This window comes from Rhinolophus hipposideros (assembly GCF_964194185.1).
Source record: "Rhinolophus hipposideros genome assembly, chromosome: 26".
Classification (NCBI taxonomy): domain Eukaryota; kingdom Metazoa; phylum Chordata; class Mammalia; order Chiroptera; family Rhinolophidae; genus Rhinolophus; species Rhinolophus hipposideros.
Genome location: NC_138072.1, coordinates 3,604,116 through 3,632,016, shown reverse-complemented (window position 1 = coordinate 3,632,016; position 27,901 = coordinate 3,604,116). Strand labels below are relative to the sequence as shown.

General features: G+C 36.0%; 1 protein-coding gene across 9 annotated transcripts in view; it reads right to left on the bottom strand.

The window, feature by feature from the left end:
* The window catches only part of KCNT2 (potassium sodium-activated channel subfamily T member 2), a 230,867-nt gene that overhangs the window by 16,107 nt on the left and 186,859 nt on the right, over nt 1-27,901 (bottom strand). For 6 of the 9 annotated variants that reach the window (XR_013992629.1, XM_081038922.1, XM_081038923.1 and 3 more), the window contains 5 exons: nt 26,034-26,145; nt 19,332-19,433; nt 15,884-15,967; nt 14,658-14,786; nt 2,250-2,550 (listed from right to left, as the gene is read on the bottom strand). Coding sequence is in view for 6 of the 9 variants with exons in the window: in XM_081038922.1 (XP_080895048.1) it covers nt 2,250-2,550; nt 14,658-14,786; nt 15,884-15,967; nt 19,332-19,433; nt 26,034-26,145 (728 nt within the window). In the remaining 3 variants the exon portion in view is untranslated. Of the gene's footprint in view, nt 1-2,249; nt 2,551-14,657; nt 14,787-15,883; nt 15,968-19,331; nt 19,434-26,033; nt 26,146-27,901 lie in introns of those variants that run through there. The other 3 variants (XR_013992630.1, XM_081038924.1, XR_013992631.1) reach the window with 3 other exon arrangements.

The following is a 27,901-nucleotide window of genomic DNA, read 5'->3' as shown; positions in this document are numbered from 1 at the left end:
CACTGGTCCTACACAACAAACTATGAGATAGGTGTTAGTATTTCCATTTCACAAATGATAAAATGGCTTGGAAATGTTCAGTAATTCGATGACTCTGTTGCCTGACACTAGAGTATAAGTTCCGTAAATGCCGAGGTCCTGAATAGGTCCTTGTTCTAGTCCCAATGCCTGGAACAGTGCTTGAGAGGGCAGCCCGCGGGCTGAGAGGGCAGCCGGCTACCATCTGTTGAACACTGGATGAACTTTTGTGAGTTAGAAATGCATGGAAAAGTTCAACGCCCCAGGATGTGTTAGATTCCAAATCCTGTTCTCATAATCCTTCTGTTATCAGGGATGTCAGTACACGAATTTAAAATGGATTGATGGGTCTCCGGACAGATAGATGGACAGAATGAACAGAAAGAGGGAGGAAGAAAGGAGAGAGAGAGAGAGAAAAAAAAAGGGTGGACAGAATCTTTTCTTTCTTTCTGTGAGAGTTAGTGTGAGAATTAAATGAACAAATTTATTTAAAAAAGAAACTCTCGAAAATACCTAAATGAAAGGTACCAGATAGAAGTGTCACAGGCAAAAACAGAACATGTTCTCTGCCATGCAGCAAATTCCAGGGTTTTTGTGTCTCTGAGGCAAACTGTTACCTGCCCCACTGCTTACAGGACCAGCCTGGGGCTGCTATGGGGAGCAGAGACACAGCTGCCACCTAGATGAATACTCACTAGAACTTTTCCAAAGAAGATCAAGTAGCTGACTAATAATGACTAAAAGTGCACAAAAATAATAGGACTGTAGCCTTAATGCCATCAAATTGGCAAAGAGCTACTACTATAATTTTTTAAAATGAAAATTGTGCCGTTTTTTTTAATTTATTTTGCTTCTTAATGTAAGACTTTGTGTGATCATGTTAAAATTATGGCTGAGTTTGTACTACATTTATGTAAGGAAAAATAATTACGGATTTCAATGACATATGGAATCTGGAAGCCAGTACATTTCATCTGTGTGTCCTTAAGCAAGGTCTCTAACCTCTGATCTTCAAACCTGTCTAATCAGGGTTATAAGAAGTAATGAGAAAAAGTACAAAAGCCAATTGTTCCTGGCATAGAGTAGGTACTTAGAGAATATGTTTCCTTTTCTTTTTCAAAGAAACACAGGTAACTCCCTTTGAACTCCATCTAATTTAATGATTAAAAATGTCCCCTGTGTACAATGTTGAGACTCATAATAAAGGTAAGAGGAAGGCAAATGTGGAATGCTTTCTATTTCATCCTTAAACTGCATGATACTTACAAGTCTCTTAGCTTCTGGTTTATCCAAGTTTTATATGTGTATATAAAAGAAACTCTCAAAAATACCTAAATGCATATATATATCTATATATATCTCTATATATATATATTTATATATATATATATATAATTTTAAAATAAACTTAGTCAACTTAGAGGAAAAGCAAATGATACATAAGTGTTTTATATATATACATAATTATAAATGTATATATGTATATAGACACACACACACACACACACACATATATATATATATATATGAAATACTTATGTATCATTTGTTTTTCCTCTAAGTTGACTAAGTTTATTTTTTAAATAAAATTCATACAGTGATGAGTGGTGTATTTTAAAATTATCTTTGTATTATTTATTTAAGCTGTGCCACATGGTCTCTATCACGACCACAGACCCAACATGGGAGCCTAACAATCGCATCAGAACAAGCACTATTTGAGCTTTACATTAAAGCTTTTGAAGACTAAACTAAATTTATAAACTAAATTTGTTTATAAACTAAACAAATTTTGTAGGAACATTTTGGGTCATCTGTAGCTGGTACATTTAGTTACTTACCAATGCCTGAAATGCATTTTATTCCAGCCCTAGAATAAGATGCGGGGTGTATTCCAGCCATGCTATTAACAAGCGAATTAGCAAGTTACTTAACGTAGTTTCCTTATCTCTAAACTGGAAGAGTTTTTGTGAAAATAAAAATGAAGCTAATTCATGTCCTGTGTTCATCCCAGTACCTAGAGAGCTAAGCAGATACTTACAATTTTCAGCACTTTTATTTTTATGATCATTATTATACTTTCCTGCGGGAGAGTAAATATGTGTCCCTAGTCCCTTCCAATGAACCTGTGAAACAAAAATGTGATCCTCAGCTTACTGAGCGCCAATGCTACAATGACTAACGGCCAGAAATCACAAGTCCATTAGCATACAATATCTTAGAGAGCATACCATATCCCACTGTAGAAAGACCCAAGTGTTTCATTCTATTTTTCACAAGTTCAGCAAGCTCTTGTCTCTCTGACCTCCTGTAAAGGTTCAGTCGCTGCTGGGTTATTTTCTCAGCTGTTTTACCAGAGTGTTTGGGACCTTTTCTGCTGAGCCTTCGGGCCCACTGCAAGCTCTTCCTTCTCAGCAAGGGGTGGTCCGACTGGTCACTGGATGTGGAGTTGCGATGGTTGCCTCGGTGGTGGCCGTGTTCTTTGCAGTCTTTGGTGTCTTCCCACTCTTCCACGCTGATAGATATTTGAGACTTTAAAGGAGATGGAGATCAACAGTTAGATATTTTAGGAATTATTGTTGCTGGGGCCTATATCAATATTTTGCTGCGATCTTGGTATAAGTATGCATGTCATGAGGGTTTTCACAGAAAGAGCAAACTCGTAATCATTGATACTGATTTTCCATTACTGTCATTAGAAAATATGTTCTCTGGAAGGTATTATATGAACCAGATAAAACAGCTTTGTACCCTCCAAGTTTTAATGAAAGGATTTACTGTTCCATGTTTCATAGTTATCTTATCAAATGACTATGAACATAGAGTAGTTTGAAACCACAAAAACAACAAAGTATTTCATAACTTTGTTCAGATGAAGTCCACAAAATGGACTTTTCTAAATCTACAACATGTATTTCACATAAAATGTCAATAGAGATTATGAAAATTGTTTTATTTTTTGAATTAATATCTTAAAGGTTTTTAAGTTATTGCTCTTTCCAAAGATGACATTGCAATGATGTTTTATCAGATGTGGAATGTTTTTATTCCCCCATATGACCCAGAAGAAAACAAAGTGCTTTTTAATTCATGCATTAATTATTTATCACATAAAATGTTTTCTGATTAAAATATTAAAACATATTTCAGGAACTGTCTTCCGTAGTCAAAGTGAAAATATGTTGTAAATATTAATAGTTCACAAATGTATTCTCGAATCACAAATAAAACTTAAATCAGGCTGTCCTCCACACGAGGGAAACAATGAACAAACTCAGAAAGTCTATTTTGATGTACTCTTTCCCAACTAAAACTGATTTTAAAGTAAGAATCTCTCCTTTGATGATAAGCCCTTCATAAATAAATGCTTCCTGTTTCAAAATCGGTGCTTTTCATACCAGGAAGTCATATGAAATGCAATGCAGATCAAAGCAGAAAGTCTTACTTTCTAAAAACATGCACATGCAAATGAAAACACTTCCTGAACTTGACCATATCTAGGGCAGCAGCCACGAATCCGCTTACTGGGCCCCCCTTCTATGGATGGAAGACTGAGCTGCAGCTATCACATGCATGTGTTGCTGGCTTTCAAAGTAATAGAATTTAAATTACCACTTTAAGTAAGGTCAGGAGGTAGATCCAATAAATTCCTTCAAAAGTGAATATAAATTATTGAGGCTCAGTCAATGCCTTACATACAATACTGAGTGGCAAGCTACGAAATAATCTCACACTTAAATTCAATCGAAAATATAAATATTTATCTGCCTTTTGGTTTCAAAACATTACTGTATCAGAGTGATGTCAAAAGGAATTTAACCTTCATATCTTCGTGATAAGAGAACTTCTCATTAACTTTTTTAGAAACCTTATTTTAGCTATCAGAATTTAAGTTGGAAGATTTAAAATTCTTAATACCATGGTTTTGCAATAGTGGATATTTTTGTATGTCTTAAGTGATATCTACCATCAGTAAAGAATGTCAGTCTTTGTTCAGAAGTTTCAGTTTATGTGTACTTTGCAGAAAAAATGAAAACAGGTTAGTTCATTCATATTTAGTGTGGCTTGCAGAGTCATGTTAATTTTACTCTTAAATTTATTTTACATGATCTTTTTAGTGATAAGTCTCTGTGAGTAATAGTTTGATTTCCTACAAATATGTGGAAATAATCTTGCTAGACACAATACTCAAAATATTATGTTCATGTAATGTCACTTATAATTCAAGTTATGAAACCATAAAATATTTTAGGTAAGAAGTTAAGATTTCCTTCTTTTCCAAGTAGGGGATGAAATACTATTTGTGAGGACTTTTTCTTAGTTGTGTGTTCCGAGAATTATGTCAAGCATACATCTAAAACATGAAGTGAAGCCTGTGTGTATATTACCTAAACAAGACTCAACACCCCTTTCATCCTTGTTTTGAGTTCCTCAAGGAAGTGAGTATCATGATTTACTCAAAAAACCCATAGGAATCACAACGCCTTTTTGTTAATAATTCCATAAAATAAGTAACATCTCATTGTATATTTCATTTCGCATGCCTTTCTTCCATCCTTCCAATTTGACCTAATGAAAAGTACACAGGATTTTTATGTATTAAGATACACAAATTTGCATGGTATTCTGTATATTTCCTAGCTCTGTCCGTGTACAAAAATGCTTAACCTCTGTGTAAAACAAGAATAATAGTACTCATCTTCAGCCTCATAGAAATGTTATGTAAATTCATGCAACACATAAATGTATAAAAACATTTGCCAACTGTCAACATCCACATAGAGTAATAATGTTAGTATATCTTAGAAAGAATGATTATGCACAGTGTCAATTACCCTGGTTATAACAGTTATTCTATTCCTGGGTACTGGACGTGTGTGTATTGTGTGCCTGTGTGCTTTAAAAGGAGGTCCCTTTGTAAATACACTTTGCTGCTGCCATTTTGTCACCTGGTTGTAATTCTCTTGTGTTTTGAACATGACATCATGACCTAGTGGAAAGGGTGCGGTGACACACAAACGTGCCTGAGCCGTAGGAACTTTTTCTGCCCTGAATCAGTGAAGCAAGTGTTGTGGCTCCCTGCAGACCTGGGTGTAATGACAAGTTCTACACCTACCAGCTCTGTCTTCCTAGTTATGTAATTTAAACTCAAAGATTATCGTCATTACCCTGTCTTAGAAATACTTTTCATTGTACTCTGCCCACAGTGCGTGTCAGAGATCTCAGCGATAACACATGGAAAGTATAGACAATATTGCCTGTCTCAGCACATGCTCAGTAAATACCAGTTAATATTATGGTCATGATCCTGTAGGAAAAAAACAGTAAAAGGGAGAAAAGAAAAAGAAGTAATGATGAGGGGTTCCATCAAAGTGAAAAATGGGTATGAAAAAGTCAGGGAATGGCTCGTATTTTAGGTATAGTTTTTCCTCTATCAGTGACTATATTTCAGAAAAAGTCAAGATGCTATAAACAAATACTTGAGGGTAAAGATTCCTTGGTTAAAGTTTTGTGAATATGAAGAAGAGAGCAAGGACTTGTGAAAGTGGAGATTTCCTGTTCTGTAATACTTGTGTCAGTTATTCCTCACTATCTCCATGAATAATGGAGGGACTCTTCTTTGACTTTTCTGAGTCTAATGTAATTGTCAGAAAGCTAATGTTATTGCTAACCTTTAGAAAAATCAAGACTTCATACTAATGTTTGTGAATGGAAAAAGATATTTGCGTATTATGACCTGATCTGAATGTGTTGTCATCTGCTCAAAATTCATATGCTGCAATCCTGACCCCCAAAGTGATGGTGTTAGTAGGTAGGTCTTCGGGAAGTGATTAGGTCATGAGCGTGGAGCCTCATAAATGGGGTTGGTGCACTGATCCGAGAGACCCCACATAACTCCCTAATCCCTTCCTCCAGGTGAGGACACAGCAAGGACGCTGTGCCCTAAAGAGGTCTCCCACGTACCATGCTGCCACCCTGATCTCAGACTTCCAGCCTCCAGAACTGTCAGAATAAATCTCTGTTGTTTGTAAGCCACCCAGCCTGTGATATCTTTTTACAGCTACGTGAATGGACTAACACACATATTTTATATGAAAGGCTTCTGGGAACATATTGATAGAGTTCAATAAGGCAATGAAAAATTCATAGGGCCACTCCAACAATTTTCATATAAATTTAAAACATGGTCATTTTTTAAATGTTACATTCTTTTCCAAATATTTATCAAACTTACCATAGTTGAAAACAGGCTGAAAATATTTCTTCATAAGGTAAGAACTGAAAACTTTATAAATGAGAAAATGTTTCTTATGCCTAAAATAGCTTAATTTACTTTCATTGTTTTCAGAAAGGTAGAAAGTGTCAGATTCATAAAATATATCAAAGAGTCTTTTCCACACTCCAGACATACCCCGAAGTGACTCAATTCAAGTTTCTCTCAGTTTTTTTATTGAACAGTTATTCATGTCATAGGTTATTGAGCAATGTGTGGAACAAAGTGGTATTTTAAAATAAATCAATTCACCCAGTTGCTTGAATGTGAGTGTTTGTAATCTGGATTCATAACTCCCTTAAGAATAGTTTTATAGCCTTTATAATAGACTTAAACTGCATATCTGATTTATGATTGAAGACATTCCGAGTTGTTGCTGAGAAAAACATATGGTTGTATATCTCATAGGTCAGAATCCAAGTCTGGCCCAAATCATTAACTTTGGATTTGTAAAAAAACTAAAAAGTATTTTTTTCTTAACTAAATGGTTTATTTTATGTCTAGAAATAACTAAATACAAAGGAACATTGTCTTTCTACATAAAATGTCATTTTGGGTATATATGTTTAGGTTTTATGTATTATACATAATTATATATGTGCGTAGAGAATATTCTTGTATAGCTGAATAGCTTTAAACTCCAAAACTGACTTACAAAAAACCAAAAAATCAACAAATAGAATAATATTGAATAACAGGATTAACATATGCATAAAGGTATTCAAATAGTTTACATTATTAGAATCCTACTTTCATTGCTACCTCTGTCCCCTTCACCGCATAATTTTCATTTATCATTTTTCAGAATTACTGGAATTATCGCCTAAAGCAGTGGTTTAAACCTGTGTGTGTGTGTGTGTGTGTGTGTGTGTAGACCCCACACACTGCAGGGTAGGTCAGGAGAGCTATCATTCTAGCACCTCCAGCACATTACAGTCCAGAAGAAAGGACCTAAACATATAAAGTTATGAAAAACTATTATGGTGAATCCAATATGAGTACAGCATCAACTCCATCGTGCCCAAAACATTTTACACACACACACACACACACACACACACACGCAATCCCTTTCTCTTTCTAGCATTTCAGAACCAATACCCTAAAGCATTATGGGGAGGTGAACCAGTGGAAAGAAAATTTCTGTGATATACGTGACGAATTAAAGGACAGGTACAATGACGTAAGACTTGGTAGATATGAATATTCATATTCTAATGTAAAGAATACACATAAAACTGTACTATTGACCCAAGTATATGGTTGCTTAAATTTTACCACTCCCTGATGAAGCCCTACGTGACTTACATTGACCTTGTAATTTTCTATCCATTTTCGATTAGCTTGACTCTCACGCCCATTCAACAAAGAGCTGTGACTAAAGGCTTAATTTACTTCCCCTGGCAGTGGGAAGGGAAGAATGATTCCAAGCACTTTAAGATGTTAAGTGGACTGAAAGCCATGACTATGTAGTTAAATTAAATCAAATAGATTGGATTCATTTAAGTAGCTTCTTGTTAATAAGTGTGCCAGGGAGACTCTTATTAAGTTAAATTAAAGAAAAGTAAATAATGCAAGTAAGAAATGCTTTCCTGGGGTTGGAAATGAACAAGAATCAATAGAGCTAGAAAATATTATAGATTGGAATTGTAAAAAGAAAAAAAGAATAGATTCAAAGGTAAAATTTTTTATGAGAGACTGTGAAAGAAAATTACAGGTGAGCTCAGACTCCGGGAGAGAAAGAGGGAGAGAGAGAGAGGAAAGGAGTGAGAGAGGGAGACATTGAATTACAATGAATTTGAGGTGAGTGAATATATCTATGTTTGACTAAGACTGTAAGGTATTTATCCAAATCACAGGAATACTTACTACATTTTATTTATAAATTTGAGTTTATGGGCATAAATATTTTCTAATCCGGTGTCATGCACTAAGAGATGATGACGTACCAGTAAAACACAATGAAATAAGATCTATGTTACTCTGTGTACTTTGCACATAATTATTTACCACATACTCTGAAAATTCACTTAACACATTTCTTCCTTTTTCTAACTTGCGAAGTGATAATAATATATTCCCTACTTAATCTTCACTCTGCTGTGTGTTGAGAATAGCCCAAGTTCACACATAGCTAGTAAAAGGAGAAACCAAACTCAGATCATCTCGTTCCAAGTCCGGGCCTCATTTGCTCAGGCAAAATAATTGAATAAATGATGTACTAGGAATAGGGATGGAAGGAGTATCAACAAAGAATGGCTAGAATATAGCCATTCTTATCCACGGGGCATACATCCCAAAACCCCAGTGGGTGCCTGAAACCATGGATAGTCCCAAGACTTACATACAGAGGGTGCCAAGAAAGGAAAAAAGTTATATTAAAATTGTAATGCAATGAATGACGCTAGCATTCATTTGACAGATGCCATCTTTCGAGCAAACATCATACTACACATTGCTATGTGATTCAATTCAACTTCGAAAAGTAACACATACATAACATCCCTTAAAATGCGTTTACATTTTTTGGCACCGCCAGTATACTGCTTTTACTTATACAGCCATACCTATGACAAAGTTTAATTTATAAATTAGGCACAATAACAAATTAACAACAATAATAAAATAGAATAATTGTCACAATATACTGTAACAAAAAGTCATGTGAATGTGGTCGCTTTCTCTCACAAATAGCTTGTTATACTGAGTATACTGCGTGAATACATACATTGGAGAAGGGTGATTCATGTCCCATGTGGGGGGGAATGGGGCAATGACATATTTCAGCACATCACCCAGAATGGCATGCAACTTAAAACTTGTGAATTGTCTATTTCTGGAATTTTTCACTTACTAGTTAGGGGTTATGACTGACCGTAGGTAACAGAAACTGCTCAATGCAAAGCCACAGATAAGGGGATACCACTGTACCTTAAAATCCAGCCAAGGGAAATTTCACTTGCTAGAGTAGGAACAAACATCCGTTATAGACTTTTCATCACGTGAGTAAAGTAAAAAAGTGATTATTCATCTGTCTGTACTATGCAAGATACTGAAGGGAAGAGCATTTTCGAACATCACATTAACCAAGAGGTGATTCAATCCAAGAAAAGGCATGAAATTTCATGTCAGCCATCTGGATGCTTTGAGGGAGGGGACCTCACTCCAGGAGAGACGATGCAGAGCCATTAAGTGCCCGGCTGCTGTATTTCACTGTGTGTGACACCATCCAGTAAAATATGTGATTGGATTTGTACATAAACATAACTTGAAGACCAACTGGTGAAATTAATTTGCCATCCTATTAGGGAAATATAAATACGCTCACTTGAACCTAGAACATTTATAACATTTCAGTTTAATTAATTGGTTTTATAATCTGACATATTGAATTCAACCTTTAATATTATTTTCCTGTAACAGCTCTGGATTCATATATTAAGTCATTTGAGGAAAAGGAGGCAAAATACTTACTTGTGATGTTATTTCTCGAGACTGACACAAAGGGAGGGAAAAAGAAACACACAAAATACAGTTTAAACAGTGACTCAATGACACATACAGGAAACAATCAGCAACAAGGACGAAATATGACAAATACCCACATAACATGTATAATCTGATCAATTGATTATCATAGGGCTTTTGAATACATTGAGGTAAAAATTAAGCTATTGTTTTTAAAATTAACCAAAAATGTGTTCTTGTTAGATTATTTTTTTGTTTGTTTTTGTGTGTTTTTTTGTTTTTGGAGTTGTTAAAAATTATCTTTCTCAGCTTTGGTAGAAAAAAAAGGTGGTATTAGAAGAAAATAAAGCAAGTGATTGGAGTTTATGAAACTACTATATTAATGAGAGAATATTTGACATAATGATTGATATTCAATAATCATTACTGGTATTAAGATCTGTACTATTTTAAAATTTAGATCTTATAATATTATAAGATTATATAAGATCTTATAAGATTATATTTCAAAATTAAAATTTTTTTAATTTAGATCTTATAATGAGATTGCCTTTTCCCTATGTATAAATTTAATTAAGTTCACAGAGATACTCTGAGCTTTCACATTGTCTGTAGATTGTCTGTAGACTCTAAAAATCTGGCTGTAAAAATCATGCTATTGTATTCTACATTTTGAAGAATAATACTCTATTCATGTTTCAACAGGTAGAGTGAAATGTCCAATTCTATTCTTTGGGGTAACTCAAGTCTAACTCATCTAGCATTCTAACTGATGTTACAAATATAAAAAATGCATAATAAATATTTGATTATAGGCTGCTTAATTAAAACTGTTTATCTCAGGATTCTTAGCATACCACCCAATGGCATAAACGTTTGAGTAACAGCCGAGAATGGACAGCTAGAGTTTCAAAAGTATTCCATCTTAATCCTTATTAAAAAAAATTTAATGTGATTTTCTAAAAGGTACATTTTTATATTAATGACATTTAACATATTAATCCCAGTTTAATAGTAAAGACTTAATGATTGATAGATGGGGCAGCCAATGATTATTCCATTAGACACATTTTTAAAAGTTACAGGATTTATTGACTATGAAGGTGACCAACCATCAGACTAACACATTCCACAAATTTATTGTGTACATTGTAAAGATATTGCTACATTAATATGCCTGAAAATGATCCCTTTCTAAATTCTAGTAAAATTTTTACTGGCTATAGAACACATATACTTCAAGCAAATATAATTTTTAGTACACTGGAAAACTGGAAGTAAATACGGTTCATTTTTTTACCAACAAACAAACAAACAAACAAAAAACAACATAGGAACAAATATATTTACTAATTCATAAGTTTTCAGATTTTGGAAAGATAATATTATATCATTTACTTTATAGAAGGTTACACCCCTAGTGGGCCTTGGATAACATTTTATAATAAAAAATTTAATATTTATTCAATGAAAAGTATGAGTATTTACTTTAACTGGAATAGTGAACATAAATAATTTGATGATCTCTTCAAGTGAGGTTTTGCCAACAAATGAGTTTAGTGAGCTTTTCAATGTCAGAACTGTAGTTAAAGGATGTGGACAGAAATATCGTTCTTCTTTGTCACCAAGAGGAGTATCGGTCCTTATCCATACTGTTTTTGTTTTGTGAACCATGAAATTCTGATGTTTATAAAAATTCCCTTAAATAGACTCATACTGTTGCTGGTAGAAGCTCTTCTGTCAGGTGAAAAGGGCCAAACCCAGCTGTACCCTACTTTCCACGGACTGGTTTTCCAGATGCTGGACGTACCCCCACTTTACTCTCTGTCTGTGTTTATATAAATCCTCCTCCCACCAATATACAGCCCAGCAGGAAAACCCGAGGGTTGCATTCCAGGTCTCTCATACATCTTATAATTATAATTATAAATATTCTTTGTCATCATTTGTCTTCTCAAAGATGTTGGTGAAGGTAGACAGTGTTTTATCTACTCCCCCAGCCAAAACAGTGACATAACTTATAGTAACTATCTTTCCTCTACATAGAATATGGGGAAACAGTGAAGACAGACTAAAAATGATACGGCATAAAAACCTGTCTGTGCCTTTAAGATGTAGTTTTTCAACTTTGTGAGGTCACAGGGAAGGAAGGCCGAGAGGATATATACATCTATTCCTACTACGTTCTTATGTGAAATGTTAACATGAATAGAGAATTCTACATAGCATAGGATACAGCTTAACACTTGGAAGTTTAAACTGCAGAACTGATCAATGAATCTGCCTAATCTGACAATTTGGGATATAAATCTATTAGTTGTCGTTTTTATCAATTGTAAACACATAGTTTAAATAGTCATAAAATGCTTTTTTAGCACAATACCCACCATAGTCTCTTTTCTTTCCCTCTCACAGCATGCATCTACATTCACCTCTTGCAGATGGATGTGTTAGTATTTAGCTCTCTCTGACTCGATATAACATGCTTGATCGTTATTTTTTTCGGTTCCTACTTTTCTTTATTAATTCCTGACTCTGGAGCATATGCCTTTTCCGTATTCAACTACCTTTGCCAGCTCCCACCATTTCAAAATTCTTCATCTGTGATTTTGGTTAGATCAAAATTCAGGGCATTATTATGACTATGTACAATTTATAGATGAGCAGATGAGAAATATGATTACTATTCACTTCTGCATAAATTTTTTGGTGGTGGTGGTGGTAGTACCATATTCCTAGAGTCTTAACTGTCTTACTTTATTAATTGATAAATTAGGCATATACTTATCAATGACTCACCCTGAACTCTGTGTTATAAAAATGCTCGATGATCCTATTTTTATCTTTAATTATTTCTCTGATAGGCAGAATGTAAATTTTCGATAAAAATATATATGCCAAAAGATGAATTGAGTTCAATACAGGAAGACAGAAGGTGTCATGCTCATTTAACCCAGTTTGCTTTTATCTTCCCAAAGATGTGTGTTTTTCATATCTGCTAGAGGTATGGGGATTTATAATCATTTTCCTGAGGTTTTCTTTAGTTGTGATGGGAAGAACTGACCAAAATGTAATGTTAAATGCTCCTTGGTGGCAATACAGCTCCTCAATTATCCACCTCCTGCCTACACTGTGAAAAGCATGCAACAAAGTCCGTAATAAAACCATCTACTGGTATAGGATTCTCTGGTACCTTAAGAAATAAGAACAGATCTTACGGACTCTGTCCCTTAAAGGAATTATTTAATTCTCAACTCAGCCAATACAGAAATAGCCAAGTTCTAGACTTTTCCATACAGTATTTGGGGTTTTTGCTAATAAATAATAACAAGAATAACACAATGAAAATCACAACTGAAAAAAACCCAAATGACTGATACGGATGTGACCTAACCAGGGCAGCATTCATGGCATTCAAATTCACGAAGCCTATATATATATATATATATATATATATATATAGTAAGAGGACACCGTGATAATGCTCTGCTGGGTGGAAATCGATGTCCTTAACCAAGTGCAAATACGAAATGCTTCATTGCTTAGGTGTAAAAGAGCTTGTCTTTTCTTAACCTCTAATCAGATAATAGATTTTTCAGATCCGGTATTCTTAAAGTTTTAGACATATCTGACCAATCGGTCTTACGTATTTAACTGTCTGGTACTTTCTCCTGTCAGTCATTCCTGATTTTCTATGATTTAGCCTTGCTTTTTGTGGTGTGTACCACAGAGACCACAACCAATGACAAGCTCTGAGCTTGTCAGCAACAGGGATGGCAGTAAATTACGCTTCTTCTAGCCCTCCTGCAGCTACTAGCAAACCACCAAATAGCACCTCAGAAAAACTCAGCTATTTCCTGCTGACCGCAAAATCCCTTATTTAAATATCAAACTATACATTTTAACAAAAAAAAAAAAAAATCCCCACAAAAAGCTGCTCCATTACTCTTATGCTTCCTAGAAAGTTCTTCTTTTCTATACAAGGATTCATTAATTTTTATTACACATTGGTTTAATGGTTACGTGCACTACTAAAATGCATATGACTGATCTGAGCCTCATTGTTGAGCTCATTTTGTATAAAACCACAAAAAGAAATGGTTAACCAAAATTTCAAATAATTTCGAAGTATCTGAAGAAGAAAAATATTTCAGGAATATAAACCATTATTTATAGTACATAATTTTATAAATATAGATAGGATGGTGCATTTATCCAAATTTGTTATTTCATGAGTCGAATTTAAAATGCCGTGGTTTACTAAGCATATATAAACTATTTAGAACCGTGTAACATGGCCAAATCGAACTTTGGACATGTTTGCAGCTGCCCGCCGCCATCAGAAATTGTGCCCCTTATTAATAGATTCTAGTTTGCTTTGAAAATTACTGAGCTTTCCTCCGGAAAGGTATGGCACTGCTACTTGAGGGTTAGTCTGCAATCTAGAGTTTGGAAAGTGGCAGTGTCAGTACTTATTAACTTATCTGTTTTCATTGCTTCCCATGCTAGTCACAGGGAGTTGAGGAGTATATTAGAAAGATAGGTTGCTTGCCCCGAGAACATTCCCTATGCATCACAAGGTTACTTAGAATTCATTTGCTTCCTGACAGTCTTCGAAAAATGAAAAATCCTAGATCAACAGAAGACACTGAGAGCCCCAAATCCACAAACCCTTAGCCAACAATATTTTGAGAAATTCTGACATAGTTTACTACACATGTAGTTGGTAAGTTGTTGTGTTATGTGGTTTTTTTTCCCTGAAAACTGCCACTATGTGCTCAGACAGCACATAGAACTTTTTTTTCTATGACATTTTTCAGACATCTGTTTCCAAGAATGGGAATGGCTGCAATCAATCAGATGAAATATTAAAGTGAAAATTCTGATAGTTCCAAACCTCAGATGTAGTAAGTTTCTGGGACTCTGTCCTGTAGATCCCAATGGGAACATCTCCAGTAGTAGAACACAACTTCTGATAAAGTCGGGCATATGTTCTGATCCATAAGTCATCCTCTGTGATTTTCATCTAGAATCCAAATGAATTATTACATATTAACTTTTTAGGAAATAAAAGCCCAGTGGTTACTTTTTTATTTAAAGGTAGAATTTATTGATATTTTGATTTATTGGTGTGACGGTGGTTAGTAAAGTTATATAGATTTCAGGTATATGATTCTGTATTACATCATCTATAAATCCCATTGTGTGTTCACCACCCAGAGTCAGTTCTCCTTCCATCACCATATATTTGATCCCCTTTTCCCTACTTTACCATCCCTTCCCCTCTTACCCTCTGGTAACCACTAAACTATTGTTTGTGTTATGAGTTTTTAATTGATATTTTGAAATCTCCAAGTGTGTGCCCTGTCATAAGTGCTTATCCATGTATTAAACTTATTTAGTGCACCCCATCTCTGCCTTACCCCTGGGGTTCACCTAAACTGAAGAAACCAACTACATTTGTGGCAGCATGATATTGGTTTATTTCAATGTCAGGAGACAGTAGTCACCAGTAATTAGTTGGGAGGTGCTGTTTGAATGTTGTAATACCTAGAAGTTGTTACTGGTGTTTAATGGACAGGATCTGCTGCTGCTAAAAATCTTAAAATGTGAAGGACACTCCAACACAAAAAAGAATTGTCCATCTAGAGGTCTACTAACCCCCACAGTGAGAAAGCTGTTAGCAGCATTAGCAAAGGCTTGCGGGCCAGAGGCGTAAGTGTAATACTAGTCCCTCTTCTCTAGTCTGAAGTTTCAATTGTTGGCAGATCACTTCCTTAAATACACTTACTCACAGTACACTCATTTATAAAACAAGGTTGAGGGGCATGATCACTGCTTTCCTCGACAACATGGCCCCCTGTGTCAGAAACCGTCAGCTTCAATTGCCAGCTACAAAGGAAGAACACCCATTCTGAAGTTTGTACAGAATGGCTACTTATCATGATTGTTCATTTAAAATAACGCTTTCCTTTGAACATTTTTTTAAGAATTAAAAAGCTATAATGCTAGTCTTTGAGCATGTATTGGGAGGGAAATGACATAGAAGAGTTAGCCAAAGTACATTATAGATGGATTTCAGGCCATCAGAACAAGCGTCTATTCCAGGAGCTAATCACTTACAGAACAGAGGAACCCCGATCCTGGGGTAGTATCCAGTCCCAGCAGAAGTCTGGTGATAGAAATCATATAATCCTTCACAAATGACTGCAATATAAACAAAACATCTACTTACGCATCTGAAATGTGTAGAACAGCTATGGGGGCATACCGTGTCACTTCTAAAAGGTTCTGCCTCGTGATACATCATTAAGCCTCCATAAAAAAGGAAATAAAAATCTGTCTTGTCAGTGTCCTAAATGCACACGTACAGGAGATAGGGGAAGTAATTATTCTCTAGAATATCCCAATCTGCATACATTTTATGCATGCTCCTAGACATAATAAAAACATTTTTAGATTTTAATAACAAAAACACAGGGTTGGTATAAAATAGAGAAGATTATAAAAACTTGAAAGAACTAAACTTTGCAGTGAAATATTTCAACAAGTGTTTTCGGCTTAAGCTCTATGCTAGTAGAATAAATTTCTAATATTTAAGTAAATCTAAATATTAATCAATTAATAGTTTAGTATGCAATATCATTATTAGTCTATTTTATAGCACAATATATATTTTATAATGTGTTGACAAATGAGATATATTTTGACATGTTGCTAAAGCACTACTCATTAGGGTATTAACGACACTTCCAATTTCTTCAATTTAGTCTTAGCTCAGAGTGAAAAGAAAAACTTTAAAGTGATACAAGCACATTTTACCATAGCATGTAACAGTTAGTTAATAAATTGTATGAAATGACTGCCTTTGGCTTGATCTTGAAGTGTTAAAAAACGAAAAATGTAAATAGCAATCTAGTTACTTTGCATAGGAAAGACTTTTAAAAAGTTATAATGCTTTTTAAATAAATCTGCCAGACTATTTCCTTAATTACTAGTTTATTTTACCAACAGCTGGTATCAGAAAACTAAACTTTTGCATCTAGAGGAGGACATATGAACACACAACCCTTCCCTTTATTCAGACCAAGTAATGGCATTTTGGTTTTCAAAGTGTATTAGTCTCCTAGTAGTTTGGACATGAACATATAGGGGGCCACCAAGAAAAACTGTGACATGCACATTTAGAGAATAGTGTTTAACTTCATTTGTAACTCCGGGTGTGCTATGAAAGAGAGATTTTTAAACAAATCCTTGGGCACTGAAGACTATTATTTTCCAAAATGAAAAATGGAAAGTACTCCTGAAAGAGAAAGTAAACTAAAGATTTGGCAAATGACTATTATAAATTATTTTAGAGTCAGATGTGGTAATATAGCTGATTTGTGTGCTGTAATGTCACCAACACATTCCTTGTCCAGAGGTCATTTGTTCTGTAGGTTCATCATGGCATAGACAAAAGGTAAGAGAGAGCCAAAACCATGTGGACAGCCTCGTGTGCATTAAATCTCCCGGAATTCAGTCATGAAAGAATCTTTTCAGTTTCGCTTAGGAGCTGTTTAATTTTATTTTAGATAATACTTATTTTTTATGAACTGGTTTTCCAGCTTTCCAAAAATATTAATCAAAAATTGTTAAAAATATAAAAGTGACCTGTGTTTCAAGTGGGAAGGAGAAAAGAGAATATGGAGAAGATACAACAAAGAAAAACAATCGTCCAATAAGTTAAAAAAAAAAAAAAGAAGAAAAAGGAAGAAGAGGAGGAGAAGGAGGAGGAGGAGAAGGAGATGAAGGAGAAAGAAGAAGAAGAAGAAAGAAGGAGAAGGAGAAGGAGGAGCAGAATCATAAGAAACTCAGACATTACGCAGGATGGGATCATGTATGACAGGTCATGGTCAGGAGTAATCTCATCAGGTGTCCGTCGCCTGAAGATGAGAATTCGCACTGACCACTGGGTAGTTTCTGTCTCTGAGTCTGTCTCATCTACACTTGGAGAGTGATAATTCTGCCTACATCAGAGTTTGCCTCGGGGAAGCAAACCCACTGATGTATAGGATAGAATTATGTTAATAATAAATCACTACACAACGTAGTCATTCATAATCATTCTTGAACACATAATGCAAACATTTATCCCTAAGAAGATGGGCTCGGATGCTCATTAACTGAAACAATTAGGTGGCATGCGGTTTATTTTAAAAATATAAGAATGCTTACTATGTAATTTTAGGAAATATATATATAATTTCTAATATCTGTTTTAACCCGTCTTTTAACTCTTTACCCATCTGAAAAATGAACAGCAATGTATCTCATTTGATGTCAAGGGAAAGTAAATAGGCAGTTATGACTTTGAAAATTATTTTTCAAGTTCACTGTTTCTGCAATAGCTTTAGACAACACAGAACTTCTTGTATCCTATTGATAACAAATGGGAGATAAAAATGAAGAGAAAGAAATCATTGCTTTTCCGCTCCCCCAATCCCGACTTTACCGATCAGAATTGTGTGCCAGGTAATGGTGTTTGGGGTGGAAGCTGGGCCTCCTGCAGGGCCCATATAATGTGTCTCAAAACTCTGGGGTGAGCAGAAGGGTTTGTCCTTTGCTGGGTTCATTCTCGCACTCATCTGGCAAAAACAGATGGTTTGTGACCGGTGCCATTTCTAGAGGCACATTAGCCCAAAGACCAGTAGAAAAACTTTCACTATCTTTGGATTAGTTTATTCAGTCAAGCATCACAGAAGGGATACTTAAAATTATGTGATCCAGAGGTGAATAAGCACAACAAAATGTGTGAATGCTTCATTGGAGATGAAAGTTATCAAATAATTTACAGCCCTGTGAATAACTTTTTCTCTTCATGGAAATATTTAGACATTGTCTGATGACTTGAATCAGAGAATATGAACTATTACTGCTATTCAGTTTATGGTAGAATTAAAAAATATTAAAATATATTTGTGTAAAATAACATCTCCATGAATCTCTTAGCTATGATAAAAACGACAATGTTAACTTTGCCATTCCAAAACAAACTAACTGGTTCTTAGTCATCGTAAAATCATTTGTATATTTTTTCTAAAATAGGCAGTAATTAGCAGATGTTAAAATGTCCTCAGTTTATCAGTTTATTGGCATCAATTTTACATCTTATTTCAAAAAAATGCATATTATGGGAAAGACTGATTTTTTTTTATTTAGTCATTTTTTCTTAGCATTTTTTTCTAGCATTTTTTCTAGTCCAGTAATTTAGTAATACAGTTTCGTAATTTAGTCTAGTAACATAGTAATATGCAATGTGTATTAAAATGTCACAATAAACATTATAGGACACTGGTGCTCAAGAATGCCTAAAAATTAGTTCATAGATTATTCTGAAAAATAATGTTTTCTTACTAAACATCTCATAGGCATATTTATATCATTAAATATGTGAAATGAAAATACTGAGTTACTTCCAGAGCCAATTTTGAGTTAATGGCTCCATGGGAAACACTAAGTATTTATATAATGAAATGTAAGTGAGATATAAAATAGACGTTTTTAGAGAGAAAAAAGGAATACCGCATACCTGGTAAAGAAGAGTATCCAACATACTGATGCTAAACACCCTCCCAGCAGCAAAAGGCAGTCGGAACATGAAGGCCAAGTTAGAACCTCTCTCTCGTTCTTTCTGTTCAAAGATTGGAAATCGAAAAATGTGTGAGCATTCTATATTTTATGCTTTTCTACTCAGTTAAATTTTCCTGATGTCTGTTGAAGAAGATATTCTTATTATACAGTTCTTAGCTTTGAATGTGTCATTATTTCATTTAAAGTCGTATTTTTAATATGTCCCTTTCATTTTCATCGCCAAGATTTCTTAATTAAAATATCCAATAGCTAAGAAAGGTTAATCCTTTAGACAGTCAACGTTTATTTAGTTTTCATACCTGTTTCTGAAAAGGATTTCAGGTGATATAAGAAAAGGAACAAACACAATAAAATCATTTAATCAAACTTTAAAAGGACCCGAAAGCCACATGACTTGTTATAGCACCTAGAACATCTGTGTTGAACATTCTCATATGTTAGCACAACACAGCAGGTTGGAGACCTCCCATCCAGCCGTGCCTTCCAGCTTTGTGTCCTGAGTTTTCATTTCTCTGTGTGCCCTTTAAGTCATGCCAGCTACACCAGAGTGCAGCTAAGCTTCTTTAAATGAAAAGGAAGAGAGAGAGGAGAGAGAGAGAGGGTGGGGCGGGGGGAAAGAGGGAGAGAGCGGAGAGAGAAAAGGAAAAGAGAGAAATAAAGTGTGTGTGTGTGTGTGAGAGAGAGAGATGGTGTATGAGGGATTCCTTTGAAAAATTCCGTTGCTATTCTTTCCATAAATGAAGACATGAGAGCAAATATTTGTATAAGATTGGGAGGGCTTTCTTAGGAATGCAAGTGACCCTTGTACTTAGCAAATGATAACCTGAAAAATGCTTTCATTCATTGTCCCATTTCCTTTCCTGGGAAATACAGATCCAGTTAAGCAAAGAACAAACAGCCCTTCATCTCTGGGCAATGGCTGGAAGCTCCTGTTCCTAATGTAGCAAGTTTGGGGACACCCGGGGCAGCGGAGCCCCCGTCCACCTTTGACGAGGGAGCATTACTGAAGGAATGAGTGGGGAGATGAAGGCTACTTGTCATGATGATGGCATGACAGTGGCTAGACCCCTCAGCTCCCCTGGGAAAACGGGTAAGATTGGGGCTCGGTATGAGCCCTTCCAGGGAACAAAAGCAGTTTCTCCACCACATCTGCCGTGTCTGTCTGGTTAAGGAGAATGACCAGACTCTAAGAATATCCTTGCTTGAGATGTGCAGACAGTAAAAGGAACGGCAGGCCAGTGGCGTCCCCATTTCTGTCTGTGTCCACTTCGTCATAAAATGTTCCCTAATTTATTAGCGTAGGTGACAAGAATGCTTGCTTTGAACAGTCCATGTAGATGGTTTGGACATGACTAGAATTAGCTGCTTTTATTGCAGGGTTACTGGGTTTTCCTATGAAGTGGGGACCAAGTCTGTTTCCTAAGGTGTGGAGAGTATCTTGGATAGGACAAAGCCATGCAAGGCTGATGCCCATGCTATAGCAAGTAGCTGGAGTAAAGGGCTGAGACCCGTGATAATTAGAGGTGCAGCATCTGTTGGGGGCCTAGTGGGAAACAGGAAGTTTCCTGGGGTTCCACGTGGCTCCTCCACAGTCTTTTCCAGTTCCAGGTCGGGGGGCACATGCTGACCTCTGTCAGGTGGCTGAAGAAGGACATAATCCTCTCCTTGTTTAGTCCTCCAGCTAACAAGGCATCTGGGGCACACCACAAAGCATACTTTCATGTTTTTGCATTTTTCCTCATGTCTTAATTTTTTACCAACGTTTGTTGTTTGTGTTTAGTGTCAGGCTCAGCCGGAATAGAAATAAATAGGGAATGAATCTGTTCATATTTACATCCAGAGAGTAGTGGTGACTTGATGAAAGAGGGGAGTCTCAGGAGAGTCTCGCAGTGGTGACATACGTGTGCTGGAGGAGGGTGGGGGGGGGCGCAGTGGCAGGCACGGCCGGAATCAGAGGACAGGGGACACTGGGCAGATTTCAACATGTAGCAGAAAATATGGTATCAAATGCTGTTCAAAAATCAAGCAGGAGGAATACTGAGAAGAAGGAGCCATCATTTAGTAATTAGAACATGATTGCAAACCTGGCTGCTCTCTACTCTCTCAGTGGGCAGCCATCTATTCCTTGGCTTTCGGATGTATTCTCAACCTCCAGGCATGAATGTCAATCTGTGTACCTTTCTGTAAGCTAACTCTTAGGCTTTTACTGAAATGAATTTCTCCTCATGATGAAGAATCTTCTAACTCATTAATCAAAGTTACTAACTAGTCAATCAGAGACTGTTAACACCGCTCCCACATCAATTTGATGAAAGCACAAGGCCGATGATGTCACTTCTCCCAGGGCCTCGCTTAACTGCACTGTGTAAGTGCTTTTCTTCCATATGGGGGGAAAAAAGAATTAGAAATAACTAACACTTAATCTTACTATGTAATCTAGTTTGATTTTGGGGATACTATCATTTATCTACCTCTCTGTATCTCAAAAATAATAATAATAATAACATATAGACTAGAAGTTACATATTGGCAGCAAATAGTCCAGATTGAACTGCAGAGTTTTATTTGTCCTCCAGACATTTCCTGAAGTTTAATAAGTTTCCAGCATTTAACATAAAAGTCTGAATTTCTGATTTCTTTTCCTGATTTGGAAAATCTAATATCACAGGTCATGGCCACAACTGGTCAGAACTGAAAGTATCATCTCCCTTTTAGATTCATTCTTAAATTAAAAATTATAAATAAATCAAAGAAAAGCTGTGCACACTTTACTTATTTTTATCACCTCCTTGCACGGGCACGGTCCTGCGATTTCCACTTTGGAAGGTAAGACACATAGTCTGAAATGACTCAAGGAATGTGCTAGCACGTACCTGTGTAACTAGTAATTGGGGTGAATAGTGATTACATCAGAAGTAACAGTAAAGAAAAAACACATTTTAAAATGTATGTTAAAGAAAAAATTAGAAGCATGCTTTGAATTGACTATTCCCATGGCTTACAAAAAATTCTAATCAGTGCAATCAAGAAACATTTATCAATTAACTGTTACGTATCAGGCACTGAACCACGTTGACAAGATGCAAAGATAATTAACAGAAGGCTCCATTTTGCAGGTATCTGTAGTTTTACGGAGGAAACAGACTTTAAGGCAAACATGTACGAAGCCATGTGACGTGAGCTTCTATATAATGGGGGACTTCTATATAATGAGGTCTATATAATAGGGGACTGGGGGGGATGGTGTCTCGATGAAACGACATCAGAGTTGAGACTTAAAAAAGAACTTTGCCAAGCAATTAGGAGGCAGTCACACATGCCATGGGCACAATCTCATTACTTTTGAGAGATTTAAAGTACTTGTATTTTTTAAACTAGGATTTGGAGAAAAGCAGCCATTATTCTTTCTCATGCTTTCTATAAAACTTTAAAATAAATTAGGTATCTTTACTTTAAAAAATAAAGATGTGTTCTATACCATTTAATGTTATTCAAAAGCTGTAACTCATTAAACAGAACAATAATTTAAAAATAATCACATCAACCTAAGTCAACAATAATCTGCATGACTAAGAAAAACCTGAAAAATACAACAGCTTGTAAAATGCAGGGACCTCACGAACAAGAGATGAAGAAGAATCGGCAGAGAAACAGTTGGCAGTTCCCATTGGGGGAAATTTTGGAACTAAAAAGATTCGGAAATAAACTTGACACGAGAATTAAAGGAGAGAATCCACTCTGTTTGACTAGGTTATCCCTGGAGAAATTAGGTTTTGACTAGTCCTGAAAACCAAAGGTTGCCTTATTTTGTATTAAGCCTAAATATGATAATTTAAGAAATAGGCTTTAAGTAAAGAAGGCTATGAATTTAAATGTAATATTTAAATATCTAGTCCATGGAAGGTAAACAATGGATGCGTAAACCTTCTATTGCAAAGTATGATGACATAGAGGGCTGTGATAAAAATTATGTTGTGGTTTTGGAAGATGAAAGCAGTTCAAATGAATGACTCATTGATGAGTCTAGACTATTGTTTTTTGGTTTCATGCTATTTCCAAAAGACTGTTCCATATGTTGCCTTGTTAGCATAATGTCAGGTATGATTGAAAGGTGTGAGTAACAAAAGGCACTCCTATCATTCAGGAAATTCCAAGGGTCTTTGAAGCTCTGTGTCAGGAACTAAGGGCAAAGACCAAATATGTTTTTCTTATTATACCACACTAGTCATCTCACATTTTTATTACTTTGCTTCTTACATCAGTGTGTAATTACCAGATTCCTAAAGTGTAATTATGATCACTAGAGAATGGTGATAGTTCAAAAGCAATTTTAAAGAAGCGGTCTTGCAGAAAATTGTGCCCTAAGTATGAATAAAAGGCTTTTTTTTTATGAAATGCATCAACTCAAGAGAAGCGAAATAAGTCTTGAGAGGGAAATCAAATGGAAATTTCTCTTTTTTCTATTAGTGTCTTCTCTTCTCTGTTTCATTAAGACACGTCACATGTTCCATCTCTGCTTAGCTCTTGGACGGTTTCTGAAGCCTGCTACACCTGCTTCATTAGCAGGAGTGTCTGACCCATCGTGGCCAGCGGCCAACCAGGGAAGGATCGTTGAGAAAACAGTGACAGTAATGGGAATACCCAGGAGAAGAGGGATAACAAAACAAAACAAAACAACTCAGCCACAAAAGAGGACAAGAAAAGAAAGCTCAAATGAGAAGGAGAATGCAAGCGAAAGCCCTGATGTTCAGGAAATGTTTTGATCGATTTTATAAATTCGAAGAAAATGGTGTGATCGATGGCGTTGTGAAAATCATGTGAACAAAGTCACTTCAAAATGGAGTCAGAGCTGCCATCCCAGAGCAATTGCCTTGCATGTCCTACTCCTCAAAACTTTAGAAAACTGGGCAAAATAACCTTTGGACTGATCCTAAAGCACTACTGCATTCCAAACAACTGTTCGCCAAGATAACAAGAAAGTAGACGTTATCACTACAGACTGAAAATTAAAGACATGCTTTAGAATTAGCATCACTGTGTTAGCTTATCTGCACCCATAGAAAGCCCTTCCTTCTAGTCATGTAATCATTCCCCCTTCCCTTTCTCATAAACACCCTTTGCCTTCACCCCCTAATCAGAGCACTATTTGGGTGTCTGCCTGAATCAGTGCTTCCCGTCTAGCTGTTGTTTTTATTAATCTCAAACAAACACTTGTTGCCTCTGACTTTGGCCTTTCATTTTTAGGTTAACTCTAGTTACTGGCTTTGCTTGTGGGTTCAGCCAGTTTATCCCCATTTGCCACCCTGTCCACGTTGGTAGAGCCATGTGACCTCCTGGAAGTCTTCTGTCCAGCACGGTCATGGCTTTAAATGTCTTTATTGCGTGGACTTGATAGCAATATTATCTTGCAAAAAATGTATTGAACATGTCTTTAAGTCAGTCTCTTTATTCGGAAGCAGTACCTAACAACAATCCAACTGTGACTATGGGAACTGTGAGCAGTGGTAAGACTCTACTCAGGACGTACGCAACCGGCTCTGAAGATAGAATTGAATAGACAGGGGTACAGAAATGACAGTTCTATATTAACAATTAACAATTGGTCTCCCAAGAATTAGGGCAGGGTTTGGCATCATAGATAATCAAAATTAAATTAAGTGAAAGAAAGAAAGAGCCAAAAAAAATGGAAAGCGTCATTATTTCTGTCTCACATATTGTCACAAACAATGAAGATGGCACAATTTAACAAATGATCACATGTGTGAGATTGCATCTTACTTTTTTCTCTCCCACCAAATTCTCCCAATAGACTAGCATTGACTACATGCTGCATACAGAGACCATTTTCTCCCACACTCAGCTTGGACACACCACACCCTTCAGTCCAGATGACTTTGCAGTTCCACCTGCTCCATGAGCATTATTTTGTTCCTTTCTCTATCCTAAAGGCGTCCCTGCTTTGAAAGACCCGTATTAAATAAAATTTCCACTTCTCAGTAAACACTGACTTTGCTTTCCTGCCTCTGAGACATGGCTAAGGCTCACCTGAGGTGACAGTCTTCCTTCCTAGGTAGGCAAGAAACTCAGTTTTGTCTCAGATTGTGTTGGTGATATTTGGGACGCTAACTTTCAACAAAGCCTAGAACTTATTCTAAGGCCATAAGGATTTCTGAAAACTGCAAAGCCCTATATAAATATAGACTTCTTAACATAGCACTTTTGATATTATCAATAAAGTTGACATTATAAATGAGTATATACACTTTTCTTGCATTTAACTCTTTCATAAATTGTGCTGATAATTAATGATGACACAAGATATTTTCATTATGTTCACTTGTGATATAACTCATTCCAATCCATCAATGCACATTTAAAAATGTGAATATATATAAATTAAAATTTTATGTATATAAATTATATATACAATTAAGATTTTATATATAATTATATCTAATTTATATCGAATTAAGAATATATATAAATTAAGACATATATAAATATATATATAAACTAAGATTTTAGCCCCTAAACAGCAATTCAAAACAGCATTTTTATTTTTACCATAACATGGCATTTTTTTCTATAGATAGAAATTTCAGGTTATTCTTTCAAACCAAAATAGTTAAATACAACTTACCTTTTCCAGTTTTGAAAGAGCAAGAGAGTAACAGTCTTTGGCTCTGAATTGCATAAATCTCATGTTAGCTGGGTGAGTAAGCTCTGTGATAATACTGAGGCTGGAAAACAACCTGCATTTAAAAAAAAATTGCATTACACTAACAATACAGTATGGTGTATTTTTATAACCACATATTTATGAGTGAGTGATTCTTAGCCTTAGGCTTAAACCACATGCAATTGCAATAGCAGGCAGTGCCCCGAAAACTGTCCTGTATAATGCAGAAAAATGAGACACAATTTTCCAAAGATGATTTTAACCAACATTTTAGCACCATGCCAAAAATAAATTCATTAGCTTGGCTTTTGTTAGATGTTTTCTGTCTACAATTATGAAACAGCATAGAGGAGAAAGTCACAAAGCTGATTTAAGAAGTTACTCGGTTACTTTATGGCTAATATCGAAATGGAAATGTATAAGGCAAATAGCATATCTTGGCAAAAGTTTCACGTGATGCACTTGTCGTCCACCATGTGAGGTCTTTAACCTCCTGTGCCTCCGTTCTCAGAACAGGCTATTGTCGATGCCAAACCTGGCTACACTGAACTCCTGAGAAGAAGAAACGTTTAAATGAAATAGCATTGCATTGTAATGAATTGAGGCCCAAAGCTCAGCTGACACTGTTGTTCTAAAATGAGCCGAAAAATTTTCACAGGTCCCATAGCTTTGCATTTTCTTTCTTCCCATTTACCTCCTTCCCAAACACATGCACACACATGCACGCACACACATGCACACATACACATGCATACACACATGTACACGCACAGTTTTTTCCCCCAGAAAAAAGGAGCCAGGTAATACCATGGCAAATGCCTTTTTATTGCTGCTTTTGTTGTTCAGTGGATTTTAGCTGGTGTCTCTGTATCCTTCTTGGCAGCTCCCTGGGTTCAAGTAATTGGAGATTCTCTGAGGCAGCCACTAAGGGGATCAGCTTTGTTCTCCATACAGTGCGTCTTTAAACTCAGTTATGGCCACTTAAAATTCCTACCACTAGGCTGAACCCATCCCTTGAACTCAAGCAGTAGAACTGACTGAAAATATCCAGGATATAAATAGCCTGTTAGTGGCTCAAAAACAAATCAGCGTCTCCAGCTGATCTTACTCTCATTTTATGTTTGTTCCAGTAGTAAGGGCGCTGATTTGGGTGGCTTTAGAGCAAAACACTTCTTTTAAGATGGAGCCCAGTCTCTGAACTCCAGTTCTACCCTGGAGTTTGTAACTTCCCTCAGCTCTGACTCCCTAAGGCTGAGTGATAAGTGATGATTTGCCAGGACCCGGACCTTCCTCAGGGAGAGGGGGCCTGCCTGGGGCTTGACAGCCTGAAAGGGTCTGTTCCCAGCCTGTTCCCATACGTTCCCTGATTACCTGCCCCACCGGTCTGGCTCCACTGGGTGTTAACCAGCATCCCAGTTAAGACACTAAAAAATTCTTGAAAATACTCTTTCAGAGTGACCTGTGAAAATTGTATGCCCTGTGGTTACCTTAGTGGACAAATATTTGAGCCTTATCTAGTTAAAGCCATTGAAAAGTATGATATCATCAGATGTTTCATGAAATCCACTCTTTATAGGAAGAAATACAGCCATTATTATGTGGCTTTATCTCCATTTTGAGAGCAAATATTACCGTATATCTTGATCTGGGTGAGCTATAATACGTTTGATTGAAAGTATCAGCAAAACGGCAATCGGCACATAATTTCTTTTGCTGACTTTTTGTTACAGATATAATTTTACTTGCAGTTCATTAGTGTTTACAATAGCTCCATTACCTTGATTTGGTTAAGGAAACTCTAAATCTCACATTCTATAAAGGAGAGGTGT